We start from the raw sequence: 22558 nt of genomic DNA, 5'->3' as shown, positions 1-22558 counted from the left end.
TGGCAGTCAGGGGAACATCCACCCAGGACTGCAGGGGTAGAGCGTGGCAGTGCAGGGGAGCATCCACCCAGGACTGCGGGGTAGAGCGTGTCAGTGCAGGGGAGCATCCACCCAGGACTGCGGGGGTAGAGTGTGGCAGTGCAGGGGAGCATCCTCCCAGGACTGCGGGGTAGAGCGTGGCAGTGCAGGGGAGCATCCACCCAGGACTGCGGGGTAGAGCGTGGCAGTCAGAGGAGCATCCACCCAGGACTGTGGGGTAGAGCGTGGCAGTGCAGGGGAGCACCCACCCAGGACTGTGGGGTAGAGCGTGGCAGTGCAGGGGAGCATCCACCCAGGACTGTGGGGTAGAGCGTGGCAGTCAGGGGAGCATCCACCCAGGACTGCGGGGTAGAGCGTGGCAGTGCAGGGGAGCATCCACCCAGGACTGTGGGGGTAGAGCGTGGCAGTCAGAGGAGCATCCACCCAGGACTGTGGGGTAGAGCGTGGCAGTGCAGGGGAGCATCCACCCAGGACTGCGGGGTAGAGCGTGGCAGTCAGGGGAACATCCACCCAGGACTGCGGGGTAGAGCGTGGCAGTGCAGGGGAGCATCCACCCAGGACTGCGGGGGTAGAGCGTGGCAGTGCAGGGGAGCATCCACCCAGGACTGTGGGGTAGAGCGTGGCAGTCAGGGGAGCATCCACCCAGGACTGCGGGGTAGAGCGTGGCAGTCAGGGGAACATCCACCCAGGACTGTGGGGTAGAGCGTGGCAGTGCAGGGGAGCATCCACCCAGGACTGTGGGGTAGAGCGTGGCAGTGCAGGGAACATCCACCCAGGACTGTGGGGTAGAGCGTGGCAGTGCAGGGGAGCATCCACCCAGGACTGCGGGGTAGAGCGTGGCAGTCAGGGGAACATCCACCCAGGACTGCGGGGTAGAGCGTGGCAGTCAGAGGAACATCCACCCAGGACTGTGGGGTAGAGCGTGGCAGTCAGGGGAGCATCCACCCAGGACTGTGGGGTAGAGCGTGGCAGTCAGGGTAACATCCACCCAGGACTGCGGGGTAGAGCGTGGCAGTGCAGGGGAGCATCCACCCAGGACTGTGGGGTAGAGCGTGGCAGTCAGAGGAGCATCCTCCCAGGACTGCGGGGGTAGAGTGTGGCAGTGCAGGGGAGCATCCTCCCAGGACTGCGGGGTAGAGCGTGGCAGTGCAGGGGAGCATCCACCCAGGATTGTGGGGTAGAGCGTGGCAGTGCAGGGGAGCATCCACCCAGGACTGTGGGGTAGAGCGTGGCAGTCAGAGGAACATCCACCCAGGACTGCGGGGGTAGAGCGTGGCAGTGCAGGGGAGCATCCACCCAGGACTGTGGGGTAGAGCGTGGCAGTCAGAGGAACATCCACCCAGGACTGCAGGGTAGAGCGTGGCAGTCAGGGGAGCATCCACCCAGGACTGCAGGGTAGAGCGTGGCAGTCAGGGGAGCATCCACCCAGGACTGTGGGGTAGAGCGTGGCAGTGCAGGGGAACATCCACCCAGGACTGTGGGGTAGAGCGTGGAAGTCAGAGGAGCATCCACCCAGGACTGCGGGGGTAGAGCGTGGCAGTCAGGGGAGCATCCACCCAGGACTGTGGGGTAGAGCGTGGCAGTCACAGGAGCATCCACCCAGGACTGTGGGGTAGAGCGTGGCAGTGCAGGGGAGCATCCACCCAGGACTGCGGGGGTAGAGCGTGGCAGTGCAGGGGAGCATCCACCCAGGACTGTGGGGTAGAGCGTGGCAGTCAGGGGAGCATCCACCCAGGACTGTGGGGTAGAACGTGGCAGTCAGAGGAGCATCCACCCAGGACTGTGGGGTAGAGCGTGGCAGTGCAGGGGAACATCCACCCAGGACTGTGGGGTAGAGCGTGGCAGTGCAGGGGAGCATCCACCCAGGACTGTGGGGTAGAGCGTGGCAGTGCAGGGGAGCATCCACCCAGGACTGCGGGGTAGAGCATGGCAGTCAGGGGAGCACCCACCCAGGACTGTGGGGTAGAGCGTGGCAGTGCAGGGGAGCATCCACCCAGGACTGCGGGGGTAGAGCGTGGCAGTGCAGGGGAGCATCCACCCAGGACTGCGGGGGTAGAGCGTGGCAGTCAGGGGAGCATCCACCCAGGACTGTGGGGTAGAGCGTGGCAGTGCAGGGGAGCATCCACCCAGGACTGTGGGGTAGAGCGTGGCAGTCAGGGGAACATCCACCCAGGACTGTGGGGTAGAGCGTGGCAGTCAGAGGAACATCCACCCAGGACTGTGGGGTAGAGCGAGGCAGTCAGGGGAGCATCCACCCAGGACTGCGGGGTAGAGCGTGGCAGTGCAGGGGAGCTTCCACCCAGGACTGTGGGGTAGAGCGTGGCAGTCAGGGGAGCATCCACCCAGGACTGTGGGGTAGAGCGTGGCAGTCAGGGGAGCATCCACCCAGGACTGTGGGGTAGAGCGTGGCAGTCAGGGGAGCATCCACCCAGGACTGTGGGGTAGAGCGTGGCAGTGCAGGGGAGCATCCACCCAGGACTGCGGGGTAGAACGTGGCAGTCAGGGGAGCATCCACCCAGGACTGCGGGGTAGAGCGTGGCAGTCAGAGGAGCATCCACCCAGGACTGCGGGGTAGAGCGTGGCAGTCAGAGGAGCATCCACCCAGGACTGCAGGGTAGAGCGTGGCAGTCAGGGAAACAGTCCACCCAGGACTGTGGGGTAGAGCGTGGCAGTGCAGGGGAGCATCCACCCAGGACTGCGGGGTAGAGCGTGGCAGTGCAGGGGAGCATCCACCCAGGACTGCGGGGTAGAGCGTGGCAGTCAGAGGAACATCCACCCAGGACTGCAGGGTAGAGCGTGGCAGTCAGGGGAACATCCACCCAGGACTGCAGGGTAGAGCGTGGCAGTGCAGGGGAGCATCCACCCAGGACTGCGGGGTAGAGCGTGTCAGTGCAGGGGAGCATCCACCCAGGACTGCGGGGGTAGAGTGTGGCAGTGCAGGGGAGCATCCTCCCAGGACTGCGGGGGTAGAGCGTGGCAGTGCAGGGGAGCATCCACCCAGGACTGCGGGGGTAGAGCGTGGCAGTCAGAGGAGCATCCACCCAGGACTGTGGGGTAGAGCGTGGCAGTGCAGGGGAGCACCCACCCAGGACTGTGGGGTAGAGCGTGGCAGTGCAGGGGAGCATCCACCCAGGACTGTGGGGTAGAGCGTGGCAGTCAGGGGAGCATCCACCCAGGACTGCGGGGGTAGAGCGTGGCAGTGCAGGGGAGCATCCACCCAGGACTGTGGGGTAGAGCGTGGCAGTCAGAGGAGCATCCACCCAGGACTGTGGGGTAGAGCGTGGCAGTGCAGGGGAGCATCCACCCAGGACTGCGGGGTAGAGCGTGGCAGTCAGGGGAACATCCACCCAGGACTGCGGGGTAGAGCGTGGCAGTGCAGGGGAGCATCCACCCAGGACTGCGGGGTAGAGCGTGGCAGTGCAGGGGAGCATCCACCCAGGACTGTGGGGTAGAGCGTGGCAGTCAGGGGAGCATCCACCCAGGACTGCGGGGGTAGAGCGTGGCAGTCAGGGGAACATCCACCCAGGACTGTGGGGTAGAGCGTGGCAGTGCAGGGGAGCATCCACCCAGGACTGTGGGGTAGAGCGTGGCAGTGCAGGGAACATCCACCCAGGACTGTGGGGTAGAGCGTGGCAGTGCAGGGGAGCATCCACCCAGGACTGCGGGGGTAGAGCGTGGCAGTCAGGGGAACATCCACCCAGGACTGCGGGGTAGAGCGTGGCAGTCAGAGGAACATCCACCCAGGACTGTGGGGTAGAGCGTGGCAGTCAGGGGAGCATCCACCCAGGACTGTGGGGTAGAGCGTGGCAGTCAGGGTAACATCCACCCAGGACTGCGGGGTAGAGCGTGGCAGTGCAGGGGAGCATCCACCCAGGACTGTGGGGTAGAGCGTGGCAGTCAGAGGAGCATCCTCCCAGGACTGCGGGGGTAGAGTGTGGCAGTGCAGGGGAGCATCCTCCCAGGACTGCGGGGTAGAGCGTGGCAGTGCAGGGGAGCATCCACCCAGGATTGTGGGGTAGAGCGTGGCAGTGCAGGGGAGCATCCACCCAGGACTGTGGGGTAGAGCGTGGCAGTCAGAGGAACATCCACCCAGGACTGCGGGGGGTAGAGCGTGGCAGTGCAGGGGAGCATCCACCCAGGACTGTGGGGTAGAGCGTGGCAGTCAGAGGAACATCCACCCAGGACTGCAGGGTAGAGCGTGGCAGTCAGGGGAGCATCCACCCAGGACTGCAGGGTAGAGCGTGGCAGTCAGGGGAGCATCCACCCAGGACTGTGGGGTAGAGCGTGGCAGTGCAGGGGGAACATCCACCCAGGACTGTGGGGTAGAGCGTGGAAGTCAGAGGAGCATCCACCCAGGACTGCGGGGGTAGAGCGTGGCAGTCAGGGGAGCATCCACCCAGGACTGTGGGGTAGAGCGTGGCAGTCACAGGAGCATCCACCCAGGACTGTGGGGTAGAGCGTGGCAGTGCAGGGGAGCATCCACCCAGGACTGCGGGGGTAGAGCGTGGCAGTGCAGGGGAGCATCCACCCAGGACTGTGGGGTAGAGCGTGGCAGTCAGGGGAGCATCCACCCAGGACTGTGGGGTAGAGCGTGGCAGTGCAGGGGAGCATCCACCCAGGACTGCGGGGGTAGAGCGTGGCAGTGCAGGGGAGCATCCACCCAGGACTGTGGGGTAGAGCGTGGCAGTGCAGGGGAGCATCCACCCAGGACTGTGGGGTAGAGCGTGGCAGTCAGAGGAACATCCACCCAGGACTGTGGGGTAGAGCGTAGCAGTCAGAGGAGCATCCACCCAGGACTGTGGGGTAGAGCGTGGCATTGCAGGGAAGCATCCACCCAGGACTGCGGGGTAGAGCGTGGCAGTCAGGGGAACATCCACCCAGGACTGTGGGGTAGAGCGTGGCAGTCAGAGGAACATCCACCCAGGACTGTGGGGTAGAGCGTGGCAGTCAGGGGAGCATCCACCCAGGACTGCGGGGGTAGAGCGTGGCAGTGCAGGGGAGCATCCACCCAGGACTGTGGGGTAGAGCGTGGCAGTCAGGGGAGCATCCACCCAGGACTGTGGGGTAGAGCGTGGCAGTCAGGGGAGCATCCACCCAGGACTGTGGGGTAGAGCGTGGCAGTCAGGGGAGCATCCACCCAGGACTGTGGGGTAGAGCGTGGCAGTGCAGGGGAGCATCCACCCAGGACTGCGGGGTAGAGCGTGGCAGTCAGAGGAACATCCACCCAGGACTGCAGGGTAGAGCGTGGCAGTCAGGGGAACATCCACCCAAGACTGCAGGGTAGAGCGTGGCAGTGCAGGGGAGCATCCACCCAGGACTGCGGGGGTAGAGCGTGGCATTGCAGGGGAGCATCCACCCAGGACTGCGGGGTAGAGCGTGGCAGTCAGGGGAACATCCACCCAGGACTGCAGGGTAGAGCGTGGCAGTGCAGGGGAGCATCCACCCAGGACTGCGGGGTAGAGCGTGTCAGTGCAGGGGAGCATCCACCCAGGACTGCGGGGTAGAGTGTGGCAGTGCAGGGGAGCATCCTCCCAGGACTGCGGGGGTAGAGCGTGGCAGTGCAGGGGAGCATCCACCCAGGACTGCGGGGGTAGAGCGTGGCAGTCAGGGGAGCATCCACCCAGGACTGTGGGGTAGAGCGTGGCAGTGCAGGGGAGCACCCACCCAGGACTGTGGGGTAGAGCGTGGCAGTGCAGGGGAGCATCCACCCAGGATTGTGGGGGTAGAGCGTGGCAGTCAGGGGAGCATCCACCCAGGACTGCGGGGGTAGAGCGTGGCAGTGCAGGGGAGCATCCACCCAGGACTGTGGGGTAGAGCGTGGCAGTCAGAGGAGCATCCACCCAGGACTGTGGGGTAGAGCGTGGCAGTGCAGGGGGAGCATCCACCCAGGACTGCGGGGTAGAGCGTGGCAGTCAGGGGAACATCCACCCAGGACTGCGGGGTAGAGCGTGGCAGTGCAGGGGAGCATCCACCCAGGACTGCGGGGTAGAGCGTGGCAGTGCAGGGGAGCATCCACCCAGGACTGTGGGGTAGAGCGTGGCAGTCAGGGGAGCATCCACCCAGGACTGCGGGGTAGAGCGTGGCAGTGCAGGGGAGCATCCACCCAGGACTGTGGGGTAGAGCGTGGCAGTCAGAGGAGCATCCTCCCAGGACTGCGGGGCAGAGTGTGGCAGTGCAGGGGAGCATCCTCCCAGGACTGCGGGGTAGAGCGTGGCAGTGCAGGGGAGCATCCACCCAGGATTGTGGGGTAGAGCGTGGCAGTGCAGGGGAGCATCCACCCAGGACTGTGGGGTAGAGCGTGGCAGTCAGAGGAACATCCACCCAGGACTGCGGGGTAGAGCGTGGCAGTGCAGGGGAGCATCCACCCAGGACTGTGGGGTAGAGCGTGGCAGTCAGAGGAACATCCACCCAGGACTGCAGGGTAGAGCGTGGCAGTCAGGGGAGCATCCACCCAGGAATGCAGGGTAGAGCGTGGCAGTCAGGGGAGCATCCACCCAGGACTGTGGGGTAGAGCGTGGCAGTGCAGGGGAACATCCACCCAGGACTGTGGGGTAGAGCGTGGAAGTCAGAGGAGCATCCACCCAGGACTGCGGGGTAGAGCGTGGCAGTCAGGGGAGCATCCACCCAGGACTGTGGGGTAGAGCGTGGCAGTCACAGGAGCATCCACCCAGGACTGCGGGGTAGAGCGTGGCAGTGCAGGGGAGCATCCACCCAGGACTGCGGGGGTAGAGCGTGGCAGTGCAGGGGAGCATCCACCCAGGACTGTGGGGTAGAGCGTGGCAGTCAGGGGAGCATCCACCCAGGACTGTGGGGTAGAGCGTGGCAGTGCAGGGGAGCATCCACCCAGGACTGCGGGGTAGAGCGTGGCAGTGCAGGGGAGCATCCACCCAGGACTGTGGGGTAGAGCGTGGCAGTGCAGGGGAGCATCCACCCAGGACTGTGGGGTAGAGCGTGGCAGTCAGAGGAACATCCACCCAGGACTGTGGGGTAGAGCGTGGCAGTCAGAGGAGCATCCACCCAGGACTGTGGGGTAGAGCGTGGCAGTTCAGGGGAACATCCACCCAGGACTGTGGGGTAGAGCGTGGCATTGCAGGGAAGCACCCACCCAGGACTGTGGGGTAGAGCGTGGCAGTCAGGGGAACATCCACCCAGGACTGTGGGGTAGAGCGTGGCATTGCAGGGAAGCATCCACCCAGGACTGCGGGGGTAGAGCGTGGCAGTCAGGGGAACATCCACCCAGGACTGTGGGGTAGAGCGTGGCAGTGCAGGGGAGCATCCACCCAGGACTGCGGGGTAGAGCGTGGCAGTCAGAGGAACATCCACCCAGGACTGCAGGGTAGAGCGTGGCAGTCAGGGGAACATCCACCCAAGACTGCAGGGTAGAGCGTGGCAGTGCAGGGGAGCATCCACCCAGGACTGCGGGGTAGAGCGTGGCATTGCAGGGGAGCATCCACCCAGGACTGCGGGGTAGAGCGTGGCAGTGCAGGGGAGCATCCACCCAGGACTGTGGGGTAGAGCGTGGCAGTCAGAGGAGCATCCACCCAGGACTATGGGGTAGAGCGTGGCAGTGCAGGGGAGCATCCACCCAGGACTGCGGGGGTAGAGCGTGGCAGTGCAGGGGAGCATCCACCCAGGACTGTGGGGTAGAGCGTGGCAGTCAGAGGAGCATCCACCCAGGACTGTGGGGTAGAGCGTGGCAGTCAGAGGAGCATCCACCCAGGACTATGGGGTAGAGCGTGGCAGTGCAGGGGAGCACCCACCCAGGACTGTGGGGTAGAGCGTGGCAGTGCAGGGGAGCATCCACCCAGGACTGTGGGGTAGAGCGTGGCAGTCAGGGGAGCATCCACCCAGGACTGCGGGGTAGAGCGTGGCAGTCAGAGGAGCATCCACCCAGGACTGTGGGGTAGAGCGTGGCAGTGCAGGGGAGCATCCACCCAGGACTGCGGGGTAGAGCGTGGCAGTCAGGGGAACATCCACCCAGCACTGCGGGGTAGAGCGTGGCAGTGCAGGGGAGCATCCACCCAGGACTGCGGGGTAGAGCGTGGCAGTGCAGGGGAGCATCCACCCAGGACTGCGGGGTAGATCGTGGCAGTCAGGGGAGCATACACCCAGGACTGCGGGGGTAGAGCGTGGCAGTCAGGGGAGCATCCACCCAGGACTGTGGGGTAGTGCGTGGCAGTCAGGGGAGCATCCACCCAGGACTGTGGGGTAGAGCGTGGCAGTCAGGGGAGCATCCACCCAGGACTGTGGGGTAGAGCGTGGCAGTCAGGGGAGCATCCACCCAGGACTGCGGGGTAGAGCGTGGCAGTCAGGGGAACATCCACCCAGGACTGTGGGGTAGAGCGTGGCAGTCAGGGGAACATCCACCCAGGACTGCGGGGGTAGAGCGTGGCAGTCAGAGGAACATCCACCCAGGACTGTGGGGTAGAGCGTGGCAGTCAGGGGAGCATCCACCCAGGACTGTGGGGTAGAGCGTGGCAGTCAGGGTAACATCCACCCAGGACTGCGGGGGTAGAGCGTGGCAGTGCAGGGGAGCATCCACCCAGGACTGTGGGGTAGAGCGTGGCAGTGCAGGGGAGCATCCACCCAGGACTGTGGGGTAGAGCGTGGCAGTGCAGGGGAGCACCCACCCAGGACTGCGGGGTAGAGCGTGGCAGTGCAGGGGAGCACCCACCCAGGACTGTGGGGTAGAGCGTGGCAGTGCAGGGGAACATCCTCCCAGGACTGCGGGGTAGAGTGTGGCAGTGCAGGGGAGCATCCTCCCAGGACTGCGGGGGTAGAGCGTGGCAGTGCAGGGGAGCATCCACCCAGGACTGTGGGGTAGAGCGTGGCAGTGCAGGGGAACATCCACCCAGGACTGTGGGGTAGAGCGTGGAAGTCAGAGGAGCATCCACCCAGGACTGCGGGGTAGAGCGTGGCAGTCAGGGGAGCATCCACCCAGGACTGTGGGGTAGAGCGTGGCAGTCAGGGGAGCATCCACCCAGGACTGTGGGGTAGAGCGTGGCAGTGCAGGGGAGCATCCACCCAGGACTGCGGGGTAGAGCGTGGCAGTGCAGGGGAGCATCCACCCAGGACTGTGGGGTAGAGCGTGGCAGTCAGGGGAGCATCCACCCAGGACTGTGGGGTAGAGCGTGGCAGTGCAGGGGAGCATCCACCCAGGACTGCGGGGTAGAGCGTGGCAGTGCAGGGGAGCATCCACCCAGGACTGCGGGGTAGAGCGTGGCAGTGCAGGGGAGCATCCACCCAGGACTGTGGGGTAGAGCGTGGCAGTCAGAGGAACATCCACCCAGGACTGTGGGGTAGAGCGTGGCAGTCAGAGGAGCATCCACCCAGGACTGTGGGGTAGAGCGTGGCAGTGCAGGGGAGCATCCACCCAGGACTGCGGGGTAGAGCGTGGCAGTGCAGGGGAGCATCCACCCAGGACTGCGGGGTAGAGCGTGGCAGTCAGGGGAGCACCCACCCAGGACTGTGGGGTAGAGCGTGGCAGTGCAGGGGAGCATCCACCCAGGACTGCGGGGTAGAGCGTGGCAGTGCAGGGGAGCATCCACCCAGAACTGCGGGGTAGAGCGTGGCAGTCAGGGGAGCATCCACCCAGGACTGTGGGGTAGAGCGTGGCAGTCAGAGGAGCATCCACCCAGGACTGTGGGGTAGAGCGTGGCATTGCAGGGAAGCACCCACCCAGGACTGTGGGGTAGAGCGTGGCAGTGCAGGGGAGCATCCACCCAGGACTGTGGGGTAGAGCGTGGCAGTCAGGGGAGCATCCACCCAGGACTGCGGGGTAGAGCGTGGCAGTGCAGGGAAGCATCCACCCAGGACTGTGGGGTAGAGCGTGGCAGTCAGAGGAGCATCCACCCAGGACTGCGGGGTAGAGTGTGGCAGTGCAGGGGAGCATCCACCCAGGACTGCGGGGTAGAGCGTGGCAGTGCAGGGGAGCATCCACCCAGGACTGCGGGGTAGAGGGTGGCAGTCAGGGGAACATCCACCCAGGACTGCAGGGTAGAGCGTGGCAGTCAGGGGAGCATCCACCCAGGACTGCGGGGTAGAGCGTGGCAGTCAGGGGAACATCCACCCAGGACTGTGGGGTAGAGCGTGGCAGTCAGAGGAACATCCACCCAGGACTGTGGGGTAGAGCGTGGCAGTCAGGGGAGCATCCACCCAGGACTGCGGGGTAGAGCGTGGCAGTGCAGGGGAGCATCCACCCAGGACTGTGGGGTAGAGCGTGGCAGTCAGGGGAGCATCCACCCAGGACTGTGGGGTAGAGCGTGGCAGTCAGGGGAGCATCCACCCAGGACTGTGGGGTAGAGCGTGGCAGTCAGGGGAGCATCCACCCAGGACTGTGGGGTAGAGCGTGGCAGTCATGGGAGCATCCACCCAGGACTGTGGGGTAGAGCGTGGCAGTCAGGGGAACATCCACCCAGGACTGTGGGGTAGAGCGTGGCAGTCAGGGGAGCATCCACCCAGGACTGTGGGGTAGAGCGTGGCAGTCAGGGGAGCATCCACCCAGGACTGTGGGGTAGAGCGTGGCAGTCAGGGGAGCATCCACCCAGGACTGCGGGGGTACAGCGTGGCAGTCAGGGGAACAGTCCACCCAGGACTGTGGGGTAGAGCGTGGCAGTGCAGGGGAGCATCCACCCAGGACTGCGGGGTAGAGCGTGGCAGTGCAAGGGAGCATCCACCCAGGACTGCGGGGTAGAGCGTGGCAGTCAGAGGAACATCCACCCAGGACTGCAGGGTAGAGCGTGGCAGTCAGGGGAACATCCACCCAGGACTGCAGGGTAGAGCGTGGCAGTGCAGGGGAGCATCCACCCAGGACTGCGGGGTAGAGCGTGGCAGTGCAGGGGAGCATCCACCCAGGACTGTGGGGTAGAGCGTGGCAGTCAGAGGAACATCCACCCAGGACTGCGGGGTAGAGCGTGGCAGTCAGAGGAGCATCCACCCAGGACTGTGGGGTAGAGCGTGGCAGTCAGGGGAACATCCACCCAGGACTGTGGGGTAGAGCGTGGCAGTCAGGGGAGCATCCACCCAGGACTGTGGGGTAGAGCGTGGCAGTCAGGGGAGCATCCACCCAGGACTGTGGGGTAGAGCGTGGCAGTGCAGGGGAGCATCCACCCAGGACTGCGGGGTAGAGCGTGGCAGTCAGAGGAACATCCACCCAGGACTGCGGGGTAGAGCGTGGCAGTCAGGGGAGCATCCACCCAGGACTGTGGGGTAGAGCATGGCAGTCAGGGGAGCATCCACCCAGGACTGTGGGGTAGAGCGTGGCAGTGCAGGGGAGCATCCACCCAGGACTGCGGGGTAGAGCGTGGCAGTCAGAGGAGCATCCACCCAGGACTGTGGGGTAGAGCGTGGCAGTGCAGGGGAGCATCCACCCAGGACTGTGGGGTAGAGCGTGGCAGTCAGAGGAGCATCCACCCAGGACTGTGGGGTAGAGCGTGGCAGTGCAGGGGAGCATCCACCCAGGACTGTGGGGTAGAGCGTGGCAGTCAGGGGAGCATCCACCCAGGACTGTGGGGTAGAGCGTGGCAGTCAGGGGAGCATCCACCCAGGACTGCGGGGTAGAGCGTGGCAGTCAGGGGAACATCCACCCAGGACTGTGGGGTAGAGCGTGGCAGTGCAGGGGAGCATCCACCTAGGACTGCAGGGTAGAGCGTGGCAGTGCAGGGGAGCATCCACCCAGGACTGCGGGGTAGAGCGTGGCAGTCAGAGGAACATCCACCCAGGACTGCGGGGTAGAGCGTGGCAGTCAGAGGAGCATCCACCCAGGACTGTGGGGTAGAGCGTGGCAGTCAGGGGAACATCCACCCAGGACTGTGGGGTAGAGCGTTGCAGTCAGGGGAGCATCCACCCAGGACTGTGGGGTAGAGCGTGGCAGTCAGGGGAGCATCCACCCAGGACTGCGGGGTAGAGCCAGGCAGTCAGGGGAACATCCACCCAGGACTGTGGGGTAGAGCGTGGCAGTCAGGGGAGCATCCACCCAGGACTGTGGGGTAGAGCGTGGCAGTCAGGGGAGCATCCACCCAGGACTGTGGGGTAGAGCGTGGCAGTCAGGGGAGCATCCACCCAGGACTGTGGGGTAGAGCGTGGCAGTGCAGGGGAGCACCCACCCAGGACTGCGGGGTAGAGCGTGGCAGTGCAGGGGAGCATCCACCCAGGACTGCGGGGTAGAGCGTGGCAGTCAGAGGAACATCCACCCAGGACTGCGGGGGTAGAGCGTGGCAGTCAGAGGAACATCCACCCAGGACTGCGGGGTAGAGCGTGGCAGTCAGAGGAGCATCCACCCAGGACTGTGGGGTAGAGCGTGGCAGTGCAGGGGAGCATCCACCCAGGACTGTGGGGAAGAGCGTGGCAGTCAGAGGAGCATCCACCCAGGACTGCGGGGTAGAGCGTGGCAGTGCAGGGGAGCATCCACCCAGGACTGCGGGGTAGAGCGTGGCAGTGCAGGGGAGCATCCACCCAGGACTGTGGGGTAGAGCGTGGCAGTCAGGGGAACAGTCCACCCAGGACTTTTTGGTAGAGTGTGGCAGTCAGGGGAACAGTCCACCCAGGACTGTGGGGTAGAGCGTGGCAGTCAGAGGAGCATCCACCCAGGACTGTGGAGTAGAGCGTGGCAGTGCAGGGGAACATCCACCCAGGACTCCAGGGTAGAGCGTGGCAGTCAGGGGAGCATCCACCCAGGACTGCGGGGTAGAGCGTGGCAGTCAGAGGAACATCCACCCAGGACTGTGGGGTAGAGCGTGGCAGTGCAGGGGAGCATCCACCCAGGACTGCGGGGTAGAGCGTGGCAGTGCAGGGGAGCATCCACCCAGGACTGTGGGGTAGAGCGTGGCAGTCAGAGGAGCATCCACCCAGGACTGTGGGGTAGAGCGTGGCAGTGCAGGGAACATCCACCCAGGACTGTGGGGTAGAGCGTGGCACTCAGGGGAGCATCCACCCAGGACTGTGGGGTAGAGCGTGGCAGTGCAGGGGAGCATCCACCCAGGACTGCGGGGTAGAGCGTGGCAGTCAGGGGAGCACCCACCCAGGACTGTGGGGTAGAGCGTGGCAGTGCAGGGGGGCATCCACCCAGGACTGCGGGGTAGAGCGTGGCAGTGCAGGGGAGCATCCACCCAGGACTGCGGGGTAGAGCGTGGCAGTCAGGGGAGCATCCACCCAGGACTGTGGGGTAGAGCGTGGCAGTCAGAGGAGCATCCACCCAGGACTGTGGGGTAGAGCGTGGCAGTGCAGGGGAGCATCCACCCAGGACTGTGGGGTAGAGCGTGGCAGTCAGGGGAGCATCCACCCAGGACTGCGGGGTAGAGCGTGGCAGTGCAGGGGAGCATCCACCCAGGACTGTGGGGTAGAGCGTGGCAGTCAGAGGAGCATCCACCCAGGACTGTGGGGTAGAGCGTGGCAGTGCAGGGGAGCATCCACCCAGGACTGCGGGGTAGAGCGTGGCAGTCAGGGGAACATCCACCCAGGACTGTGGGGTAGAGCGTGGCAGTCAGGGGAGCATCCACCCAGGACTGCAGGGTAGAGCGTGGCAGTGCAGGGGAGCATCCACCCAGGACTGTGGGGTAGAGCGTGGCAGTGCAGGGGAGCATCCACCCAGGACTGTGGGGTAGAGCGTGGCAGTGCAGGGGAGCATCCACCCAGGACTGCGGGGTAGAGCGTGGCAGTCAGGGGAGCATCCACCCAGGACTGTGGGGTAGAGCGTGGCAGTCAGAGGAGCATCCACCCAGGACTGTGGGGTAGAGCGTGGCAGTGCAGGGGAGCATCCACCCAGGACTGTGGGGTAGAGCGTGGCAGTCAGGGGAGCATCCACCCAGGACTGCGGGGTAGAGCGTGGCAGTGCAGGGGAACATCCACCCAGGACTGCGGGGTAGAGCGTGGCAGTCAGGGGAGCATCCACCCAGGACTGTGGGGTAGAGCGTGGCAGTGCAGGGGAGCATCCACCCAGGACTGCAGGGTAGAGCGTGGCAGTGCAGGGGAGCAGTCCACCCAGGACTGCAGGGTAGAGCGTGGCATCGCAGGCCGTATGTAGGCAGGGGAGCAGAAGTTCAGGGCTATCCTTGGCTACAGAACAAATTTGAGGCCAGTTTGAGATACATGAGATTTTGTCTCAAAAAAGACAAACCTCCAAAAGCTCAACAATAAGAAAACAGAACTGTATTAAAAATCATTTAAATTGTAGTTCACCAAAGAAGATATACATAACCATACTGTGAAGGACCTGGGAAAATGTTGAGTATCAGTCATGTGGAAACGTAATCTTCTCGGACCAGAAGAAAGTTAAACTTGATAGCGCACCGACTGGCATGGAGTGGCTAGCGTACCTCGTGTGCCCTCCAGGACCTTCACCCACCATCTGGTTCTAGCACAGCTCTCTGCTCTGTGCCTGACGGTAGGTGGCTTGGTCCTAGATGTGTCCTCTGGTCCCCACAGTGGAGGGACAGTCCTTGAACTTATTTTTAGAACTGATTAGGAATTAGTCATTTGAAAGGGGCTGTTTCCCAGGCGCTCAGCTGGGAACTTAGTGCTGGCCTCCAGGGAACAGACCTGTCACCATCCCACAGACAGGGATCCCAGAGGGTCATCAGAGGCATCCAAACAAGCAGCTAGTTGATCTTTCCCACATATCCACGCCACAGTTGAAAGCATCCCTCCCTGGTCATAGGAGAAAAGAGTAGAACAGCCAGGCCCTTTGTCCTGTCTAGATCAGCCTTTCTCAATCTGTGGGACCATCAGAAAACACTATTTCCAGTGCTCTTAGGAACTTAGACACCACTCGGTAACAAAATTACAGTTAGGAAGTAGCAACAAAAACAATTTTATGGTAGGGTCAGCACAACAAGAGAAACTGTATTAAAAGGTCATGGCATTAGGAAGGTTGAGAACCACTCACTGGTCTAGACCAAGCTGGATGACTGTTCATGTGTGGGTTGTGGAGTATTTTTCTAGGCTAGTCTTTGGGGACCTGCCTTCCAAAACTGTTGTAGAGGTGGGGAGTGGGCAATTCTAGACCCAGTAAGTCACTGCATCTGCAGGGCCCTCTCGCTTCCAGGAGGGACCCTATCCTAACCCGTCGGCCCAACACTTTGTGTCTAGGTTGAGAGCACATTAGAAGCACCAGTCACACAGTATAGGCGCTTGGCAATAGAAGCCACCTCCTACCTGGTATATCTGGTAGAACACATACCAGATGCCTGCCATGTCCACCCTTGTGTGTTGGTGTACTGGACCAAGGTTGAGTGCTGAGGGCTTCCTGGATGCCTGGTAATCAGTGCCTTTGGCCTACACCCACTAGATGCCACTATCCCCTCCCTGTAGAATGGAAGGACTGAGGAGGGCTCTGTAGGTTGGACCAATTGTTTCTTGGTCCCCAGAGCAGCGGGTGGGCAGTTTACCATCCTCTTTCCCCAGAATTCATTCAGAAAGAGGGAGTTTGTGCTGCCCTGGCCCTCCTGCACCTGCTGAGTGTGTACAGAGTAGCTGGGGCTTCTTAAAGAAAGCCAGCTTCGGGCGTGTGCAGCAAAGGCTGCCCTGAGATCCGGAGTGCTGCATTGCATGGTGTGCAGGGAGACCCCGCCGTGGCTTAAGGACTCCCAGCTGCAGTGGAAAGCAGTTTGTGAGCAGCGTCCAAGTTAGTTCTCCTTTGTGGCCTTGGCCCTGGCACCTGATGGAAGGTGCGGTCCTCCAGTGAGCTCAGGCTTATCTGACCTGTGTTGTCGTTGTGTGGCTGGTGCACACACGACCTTGGCGATGTCACACAGTCCGGCTCTCCAGGCCCACGGCCCTGGAGCAGAAGTCTCTGCTCCTCGCTTGTGGCAGCTGCAGCACCGTTTCACACGGTGGCCAGTGCCAAAGGGCCAGGTCAGGCCCGACAGCCGCTGTGTCTCAGAGCAGAGAGGTGGCGCCCGTTTGTGCAGCGCCTTTGGGAACTTCTGAGCTGTGTTCTTTCTTGCTCTTTCAGTGTCACAGTATAGTCTCAATTTTGAGCAGTTTTCTTTGACTCTGTTCTAAAAAATTGCAAAGACAGTGGAAACAGCTGTTGGGCTGGGGCTCAACCAGCCCCAGGCCTCGGCCATGCCCACCTGTGCTCTGCCCCCCCCCCCCACTCCTAGCCCTGTAAGCGCCTCTTCTCAGAGCGGCTTCCTTCCTCCTCCTCCTCCTCCTCACAGATGGCAGCAGCCTGTTTGACTCCATGGCTAGTGGGATGCGCCTGGTTGTCAGCTGCATCTCCTCCTTCCTCATCCTCTCGCTGCTGCTTTTCATGGTCCATCGGCTGCGCCAGCGGCGCCGGGAGCGCATCGAGTCCCTGATTGGAGCAAACTGTGAGTACCCTCCAAGGGCCACAGTAGGGACCCGTGCCCACCTCCCCACCCCCTAGCCCTCAAGTCTCCCCTGTCCTGAGTTGTATCCCTCCAAGGTAGAATCTGGTAAGGTAGGAGAGAAGGGTGTCCCTCTGCAGCTACATGCCTGCTTGCTTTGGGGCTGAACATGTCTTGGAGAGCCAGAGAGACAGGACACCTGAGGAGGTATTCAAGGGAGGCCTTCTGCCCTCTCTGCTCTCTGTCAGGAGCAGCATTCCTAAACATTCAACACTTCCTCATGATGCGCTGTGAGTATGGGCCACCTGCAGCAGAGGCTCAGGTATCTGGAGCCACAGCAGGCAGCTGACATCATGGCTTGCCGGAGTTCCCCGTCTTCTGGCCGGAAGGGCCCTCCTTAACAACAGAAGGCTTAGGAGAAGTTGCCAACAGCTACAAGGGATCCCACCTGCTCTGTAGGGATCCCGAGTACTTCCCAGGGCAGGGTTGAGGCTCGCTGACTAGGACCCTGATTTTTCAGCAGTTGGCAACAGTGTCCTCCTCATCTGCCTTTATGCTCATTTCAGTTTCTCCAGTAGACAGATAGCCAGAAGTGAACTGGAACTGGAGCTACAGTAATGCCAACAGGTTGCTCCTGTAGCCACGTGACAGGGTAGGAATAGGTTGCACATAGGTGAGGTGAGAACACCTTGGTTGGAGAAACCCAGGGATGGGAGGTTCTGGCCAAATCTGAGTCTCATGTGACCTATTGATGTGACTGGCAAGTGGTTGATGGTTACAGGAATGTAACTCTGGGGTGGCAGGGTCAACCTTGGGAAAGAGGCTCAGGAGCCATCAGCCTACCTCTAAATCACGTGGCTTCCCACTTGTTTCTCTGTTTTGATGGCTCAGTGCACCATTTCAACCTTGGCCGGAGGATCCCTGGCTTTGACTATGGCCCAGATGGGTTTGGCACAGGCCTTACCCCACTACATCTTTCCGACGATGGCGAAGGTGGGACTTTCCATTTCCACGACCCTCCACCTCCTTATACAGCTTACAAGTATCCAGACATGGACCAGCCGGATGATCCACCACCGCCCTATGAGGCTTCCATCAACCCGGACAGTGTCTTCTACGACCCCGCAGGTGCCTGTTCACCCTAGGGAGAGGGACTATAGAGTTGTCAGGCAATAAGGAATGCCCGGGTGGGACCATAGGGCTGCCTGGAATCTGGGGACCCTCCTTTCCTTCTGGCTGCCTTCTAAGTCTGTATTTTAGGGCCATTCTCAAGATTGCCCCTGCAGAAGGCACTTGGTCCTGGCCTCCTTCAGGTTGTTGAGAGTTCCGGGGACCCTCGGGCAGCATCCTTCTCTTCTCCTATGAGCACCTACTGGTGGCTGGGCAGCCCTCAGGGCCTCTCAGTCCATCTCTGTGAGGCAGTGGGAATCATAAGGACAGGTCTGGTCCTAACCCAGCTCTGGAGCTTGTTCTGAACCATAAAGACACCACTGTAACAGTTCCTTGTGTCGTGTTGTGTTGAGAAGTTGCTTGTTTCCCACCTGACCCCGAGTTGTTCTCCTAGACTACATAGCTCAGTGCGCCATTTCCATCCCTGCCCCTTGCCTGCCCAGGAGTCCCGTGCTGTTTGCTGTGCGGCCTGCACTCTGCAGTGCAGTCTCTTTAACACTGCTGTGGTCTAGGGCTGTGAGAATTTGGTTCCTACCTTCAGAGACTGTCATCAGAGACGGGCCACAGTCAGAGCTGGGGCATAGCTCAGTTGATAGAACGTCTGCCCAGCCTGCTAGAGGCCCTGCAGAAGGGTGGAGACAAAACGCTTTCCCCAAGACTGCACTGGATAAATGCAGATCTCCACTCTCCAGCCTCACTCAGGCTGCCGGCAGGGAGTGGGATGGAGACAGCTCCTAGCCAAGGCTCTGGTCACCAGCATTCAGAAACAGCCCAAAGTGCTAAGCAGGCTGGTAGATTTAGGGAATGCCTTTGTGCTGACAGTGATGGTTCTCCAGGCTGCCTGCTCCACTCAGCCCCTTGGCTGTAGCTGCATAGTGCTGCTGCAGCCCGGAGGTCTAGAAGCTCCTGGTGTGTCCCTGTAGAGTCAGTGGTGGCAAGATGAACTTGTGTCTGCCAGAACATTAGGCTAGGAGCTCCCTAGGTCCTGTCTACCACTCAGCAATCAGGAAGGGAATCCTCAGTCGGACCAGGCCCTTACTGATTTCTGACATCCTTCTGGTCTCCTGCAGATGACGATGCCTTTGAACCCGTGGAGGCCAGCCTGTCAACCCCAAGGGACAGTGGCATTGAAGGTGCATTGCCCAGGCACTTGGATCATCCGCTGCCTCCTGCAGAGACCTCCTTAGCAGATCTGGAAGATTCCACAGACAGTAGCAGTGTCCTGCTGGTGCCTTCTGATCCTGCCCAGAGCGGGAGCACCCCAGCTCCAGAAGCACCACCAGGTGGTGGGCGCCACCCCTGTGGCTCCCTCAATACTGTGGTTTAGGTGGCTCAGCTCATGGCCCCAGTGGGCTAGGAGTATCTGTTTCCTGTTCAGAAGACACCTATCCCAGTGGGAGACTTGCAGGGGTCCTGTCGTAGCCTGGAACTCCTCCACTGCCACATCCCACCAGCAGCGGCTGTGTACATAGAAACTGAAGCCAGGCACCCTGACAGGAGCAAGTGCCTGTGCCGTCTTTATCGGAGGGCTTCTCAGATGTGAAAAGCTTCGGGTCAGTCTCACTTTTAAATGGCAGAGTGGCACAGGTGTTCAAACCACACATTTCCAAGAGAGCAGAGGCAGTGGGCCGTACTCACACCAATACATCTTTGGATGGGCTTGTTTACTGCACTCTCGCCTACAGAAGCCAGTCATCAACCAGTGACCACACCAGTGTAGACAGCAGGGCATCTGGGGACTGCTTCCAGGGAAGGCGTGTGCAGCTGCTGCACTGGCTCTCTGGGGCATCCTGTCTGGGCCCAAATGCAGGTATCGAGGTGCCAGTCCCGGGGAGAAAATTGAACTTGCCGCCCATTTCTAGCTTTGCTTTGAGGCCAGCACCGTGGCAGCACTCTCCATGGCATAGCTCTGCATGGCTCCCCCAGGAGTAGACTCTAGACCCCTGTGGAGGGTTGGGCATGCTGGCTTTTCTCTGCCACACTCTGGATCCCTGTGCTCTGCCTGCTGGTGAACGACCTTTGGGTCTAGACGGCCAACCCTTCACCTTGTCTGTGCCATAAAGGGTTGGTGGGTGGGAAGAGAATTGACTCAAGTAGACACCCTGTGTTGAGTCATCTGAGTCCACGTCACCTGTGACCACTGCTGGAGCCCAGCATCTGCTGGCCACACACATGCCTCCCAGCTGCTCCACAGCACTGGGCACCTGGGGCTTTTTGCCCAAAGGACCCTGCTGCCAACTCCACACAGTGGTCTTGTCTCCCGACACAGGCCTTTAGCATTTCTAAGGTTTGGAGATTAAGCAAGGTTCTGTGCAATTTTTAGCACATATGTATCTTTTCTATGTTGGATGTCAGGATCTTTCTGTATCTATGTGTGTCCTCATATGGCCAAAAGTTTGCAGGTGATGATGGTCCACGGGAGCTCAGGACGGCCCCGTTACCCCACATGAGCCATTTGCCCTTGGGCTACTCTTAGACTGTTGTGTCTGAGCTGCTTCCTATGCCGTGGTCCAGCTAAGAACATGAGCGGGAGAAGTGACTAAGACTCCAGCTCTTTGGTGCTTGATCAGACGTGCACAGGTCTAGGCACATTTTTACACTGCTTGGAAACCTGTTTCCCTTCCCATATGGAGCATCTTTAGGCTGGATCCCCAGGGCTGACTGGAGGTATGAGATTTGTCCCTAGATAGTCTGTCTCAAGCTGAGCCCACAGGCTAGCTGCTGCAGACATCCCTCTGCCAAAGGGCTTTCGCCTCCTCCACCCACGACGAGAAGAGCAGGAAGTTCATCATACCTCCAGCAAGTACTGAGTGCTGGGCACAGGCAGCCCCGCTCCAGAGCAACAGTGGGGTTTGCCTTGTGCCAGACCATCCAGAAGAGTCCTGAGGACCACACAGCAGTGCCTCAGAAGGCCATATGTACAGACTGAAATTCTCTGGGGACCAAGTGACTGTTGGGGTTGGCCAGGGCCTGAGTCTAGGAGGCAGAGGTGAAGAGGGTGGCCTGAGGGGGACCATGGTGCTGCTGAGGTGGACCTGACAGGCTGTCCCGGGCTGTCCAGCAGGCACTTGGGGAACATGTGGCCTGTATTGGGGGCTGTTCAGACTGTTGCTGTTGTAGTTCCAAGTAAAGGGGTCTGCCACCCTCTCCAGGTCTTGGGTGAGTAATCGCAGATCCGGGATTTGCTAAGGTTTGTGTTTTCTTGCCCATCCCACAAGGCCCCAGAGGGACAGGCCAAGCTGCCGGGAGTCCCCTTTCCCAGGACTGCCTTGCCGCTCTTCTGAGAGGCTGGGTGCCCTCTGACCTGCCTTGAAGTGGAATTTGATACTGTACATTGTCTCAATGCCTGTTTTTACATACTCCTTTCACTAAAGGTTTTAGTTTGGGTGTATTTTTGGTCGGGTTGGCATTAATCCTTTCTTAAGATGCTGTGAGAACCATTTCATCCAATGCCAAATAAACTTGTGTTATGGAAAAGGCATGGTCAGTCCTTGCTGCGGCCCAGCCCAATAGCCAGGGCTCTCCTAAGGTTTCAGCCCTTGCAGGCATCCAGCTGGCTTCTGACACCCTTTAGTTGAGGACCAGACAGCTAGGCTTGGAGTCTCTGTGCAGGGTACATGGCAGGCCACCCTGTGCTCCCTCTGAAGTGTTGCTAGAGTGACAGGCAGGCTGCTGTATCCTCTAGTTACTGGTGACCAGTGTGAGATAGGCCGAGCAGGGAAGGGCATGCAGTTTAGTTAGTCTCTAGTCATTCAGGTCGAGTAAGCAGCACCTTCCAGCAGAGCAGCCCTAGGTTCTCAGAGGGTGGGTGGGGCTGGCTACCTACACCCAGGGTGGGCTGGACCATGCCTCCCTACAGAGGCTGGAGAAGTTTGGATCCTCTGGGAAGATTCTCATCTATAAAATTATTGGGTGAGCTGGGCAGTGGTGGCACACACCTCTAATCCCAGCACTCAGGAGGCAGAGGCAGGTGGATCTCTGTGAGTTCAAGGCCAGCCTGGTCTACAGAGTGAGTGCCAGGACAGGCTCCAAAGCTACAGAGAAACCCTGTCTCAACCAAAAAAAAAAAAATTATTGGGTGGTCTTGTCTTTCCAGAAGTCCCAAAGTGCTACAGACTAACAGGGCCTGTTGACTTGGGCTGGGCTCCCTCCTGAAAAGGGGGGGGGGGGGGTTGCACTGGGGTGAGGAGCAGAGGAAACGTGGCAGCCTCCAGATGCTGTGTTTACTGCCATCGCTTCTGTGGGGCAACGGGGTTCTTGATAGTAATTTCTGGAAGGAATCCTTAAGCTTACCTTCCTTTTAAAACATTTTATTAATTTTGTTTGTTTTTTTAGACTATGCATAGTGTTGCCTGTCCTGGAACTCAGTATTGTAGACCAGGCTGACCTCAAACTCAGAGATCCACCTTCCTCTGCCTCCTGAGTGCTGGGATTAAAGGTGTGCACTACCATGCCTAGCACAGTATTTTAATTTTTATAGTTTGTGTGTGTGTGTCTGAATGTTTATATGCACCACATGCATGCAGGAGCCCTCGGTGGTCAGAACTCGGGAACGAGGGTAAAGCTAGGATCAAGCTCGTTGTCGTCCTAACAGCCTTCCGAGCTAGCTGGGAAGGGCGGTGACAGAATAGGCTCAGGGTCAGGAAAGAACTGCTGAGGCCTTTGAGAGGGATCGGGGAGCTCGGATCCCTCAACACGTCTGAAGCAGGGGTCTCTGGGTCACCATTTCCTCCTGGGAAGAACGCTCCTCCAGCAATTGCTGAGGGTAAATCCGGGGACACGTGCTAAGCAAGTGCTTTTCCACTGTGCTCCTTGGGCTATGGCAAAGAGATGCTGAGTACTGGAATGCCCGGAGGGACAGGCTTCCAGCCCACTCCCTGGTAGTCATGGTTAGGCCAAATCTACTCACACCTACAGACACATGGTGTCCAAGTGCAGAACTGTCAAGTGATCATTTGACACACAGGGAAGCCAAAGAGTTATAGACACTTCATTCTGACTGCCTGGGACTTGGGCAAAGGGGCTTGAGCTAATGCAATGTC

The 22558-nt window shown here is 60.8% G+C and overlaps 1 protein-coding gene across 1 annotated transcript in view; it reads left to right on the top strand.

Moving 5' to 3' along the window:
- Dgcr2 (DiGeorge syndrome critical region gene 2) overlaps nucleotides 1-20993 on the top strand; it is an 81214-nt gene extending 60221 nt beyond the window's left edge. The window contains exons 8-10 of the mRNA XM_052740074.1: nucleotides 16197-16349; nucleotides 17238-17474; nucleotides 18587-20993. Coding sequence (XP_052596034.1) covers nucleotides 16197-16349; nucleotides 17238-17474; nucleotides 18587-18843 — 647 coding nt within the window. The 3' untranslated portion in view covers nucleotides 18844-20993. The remainder of the gene's footprint in view (nucleotides 1-16196; nucleotides 16350-17237; nucleotides 17475-18586) is intronic.
- The last annotated feature ends 1565 nt before the right edge of the window (nucleotides 20994-22558 follow it).

This window comes from Peromyscus californicus, unplaced genomic scaffold, assembly GCF_007827085.1.
Source record: "Peromyscus californicus insignis strain IS unplaced genomic scaffold, ASM782708v3 Scaffold_16__1_contigs__length_79575227, whole genome shotgun sequence".
NCBI lineage: Eukaryota > Metazoa > Chordata > Mammalia > Rodentia > Cricetidae > Peromyscus > Peromyscus californicus.
Note: the sequence above shows the minus strand (reverse complement) of the source record. Positions and strands in the feature narration are given on the sequence as shown.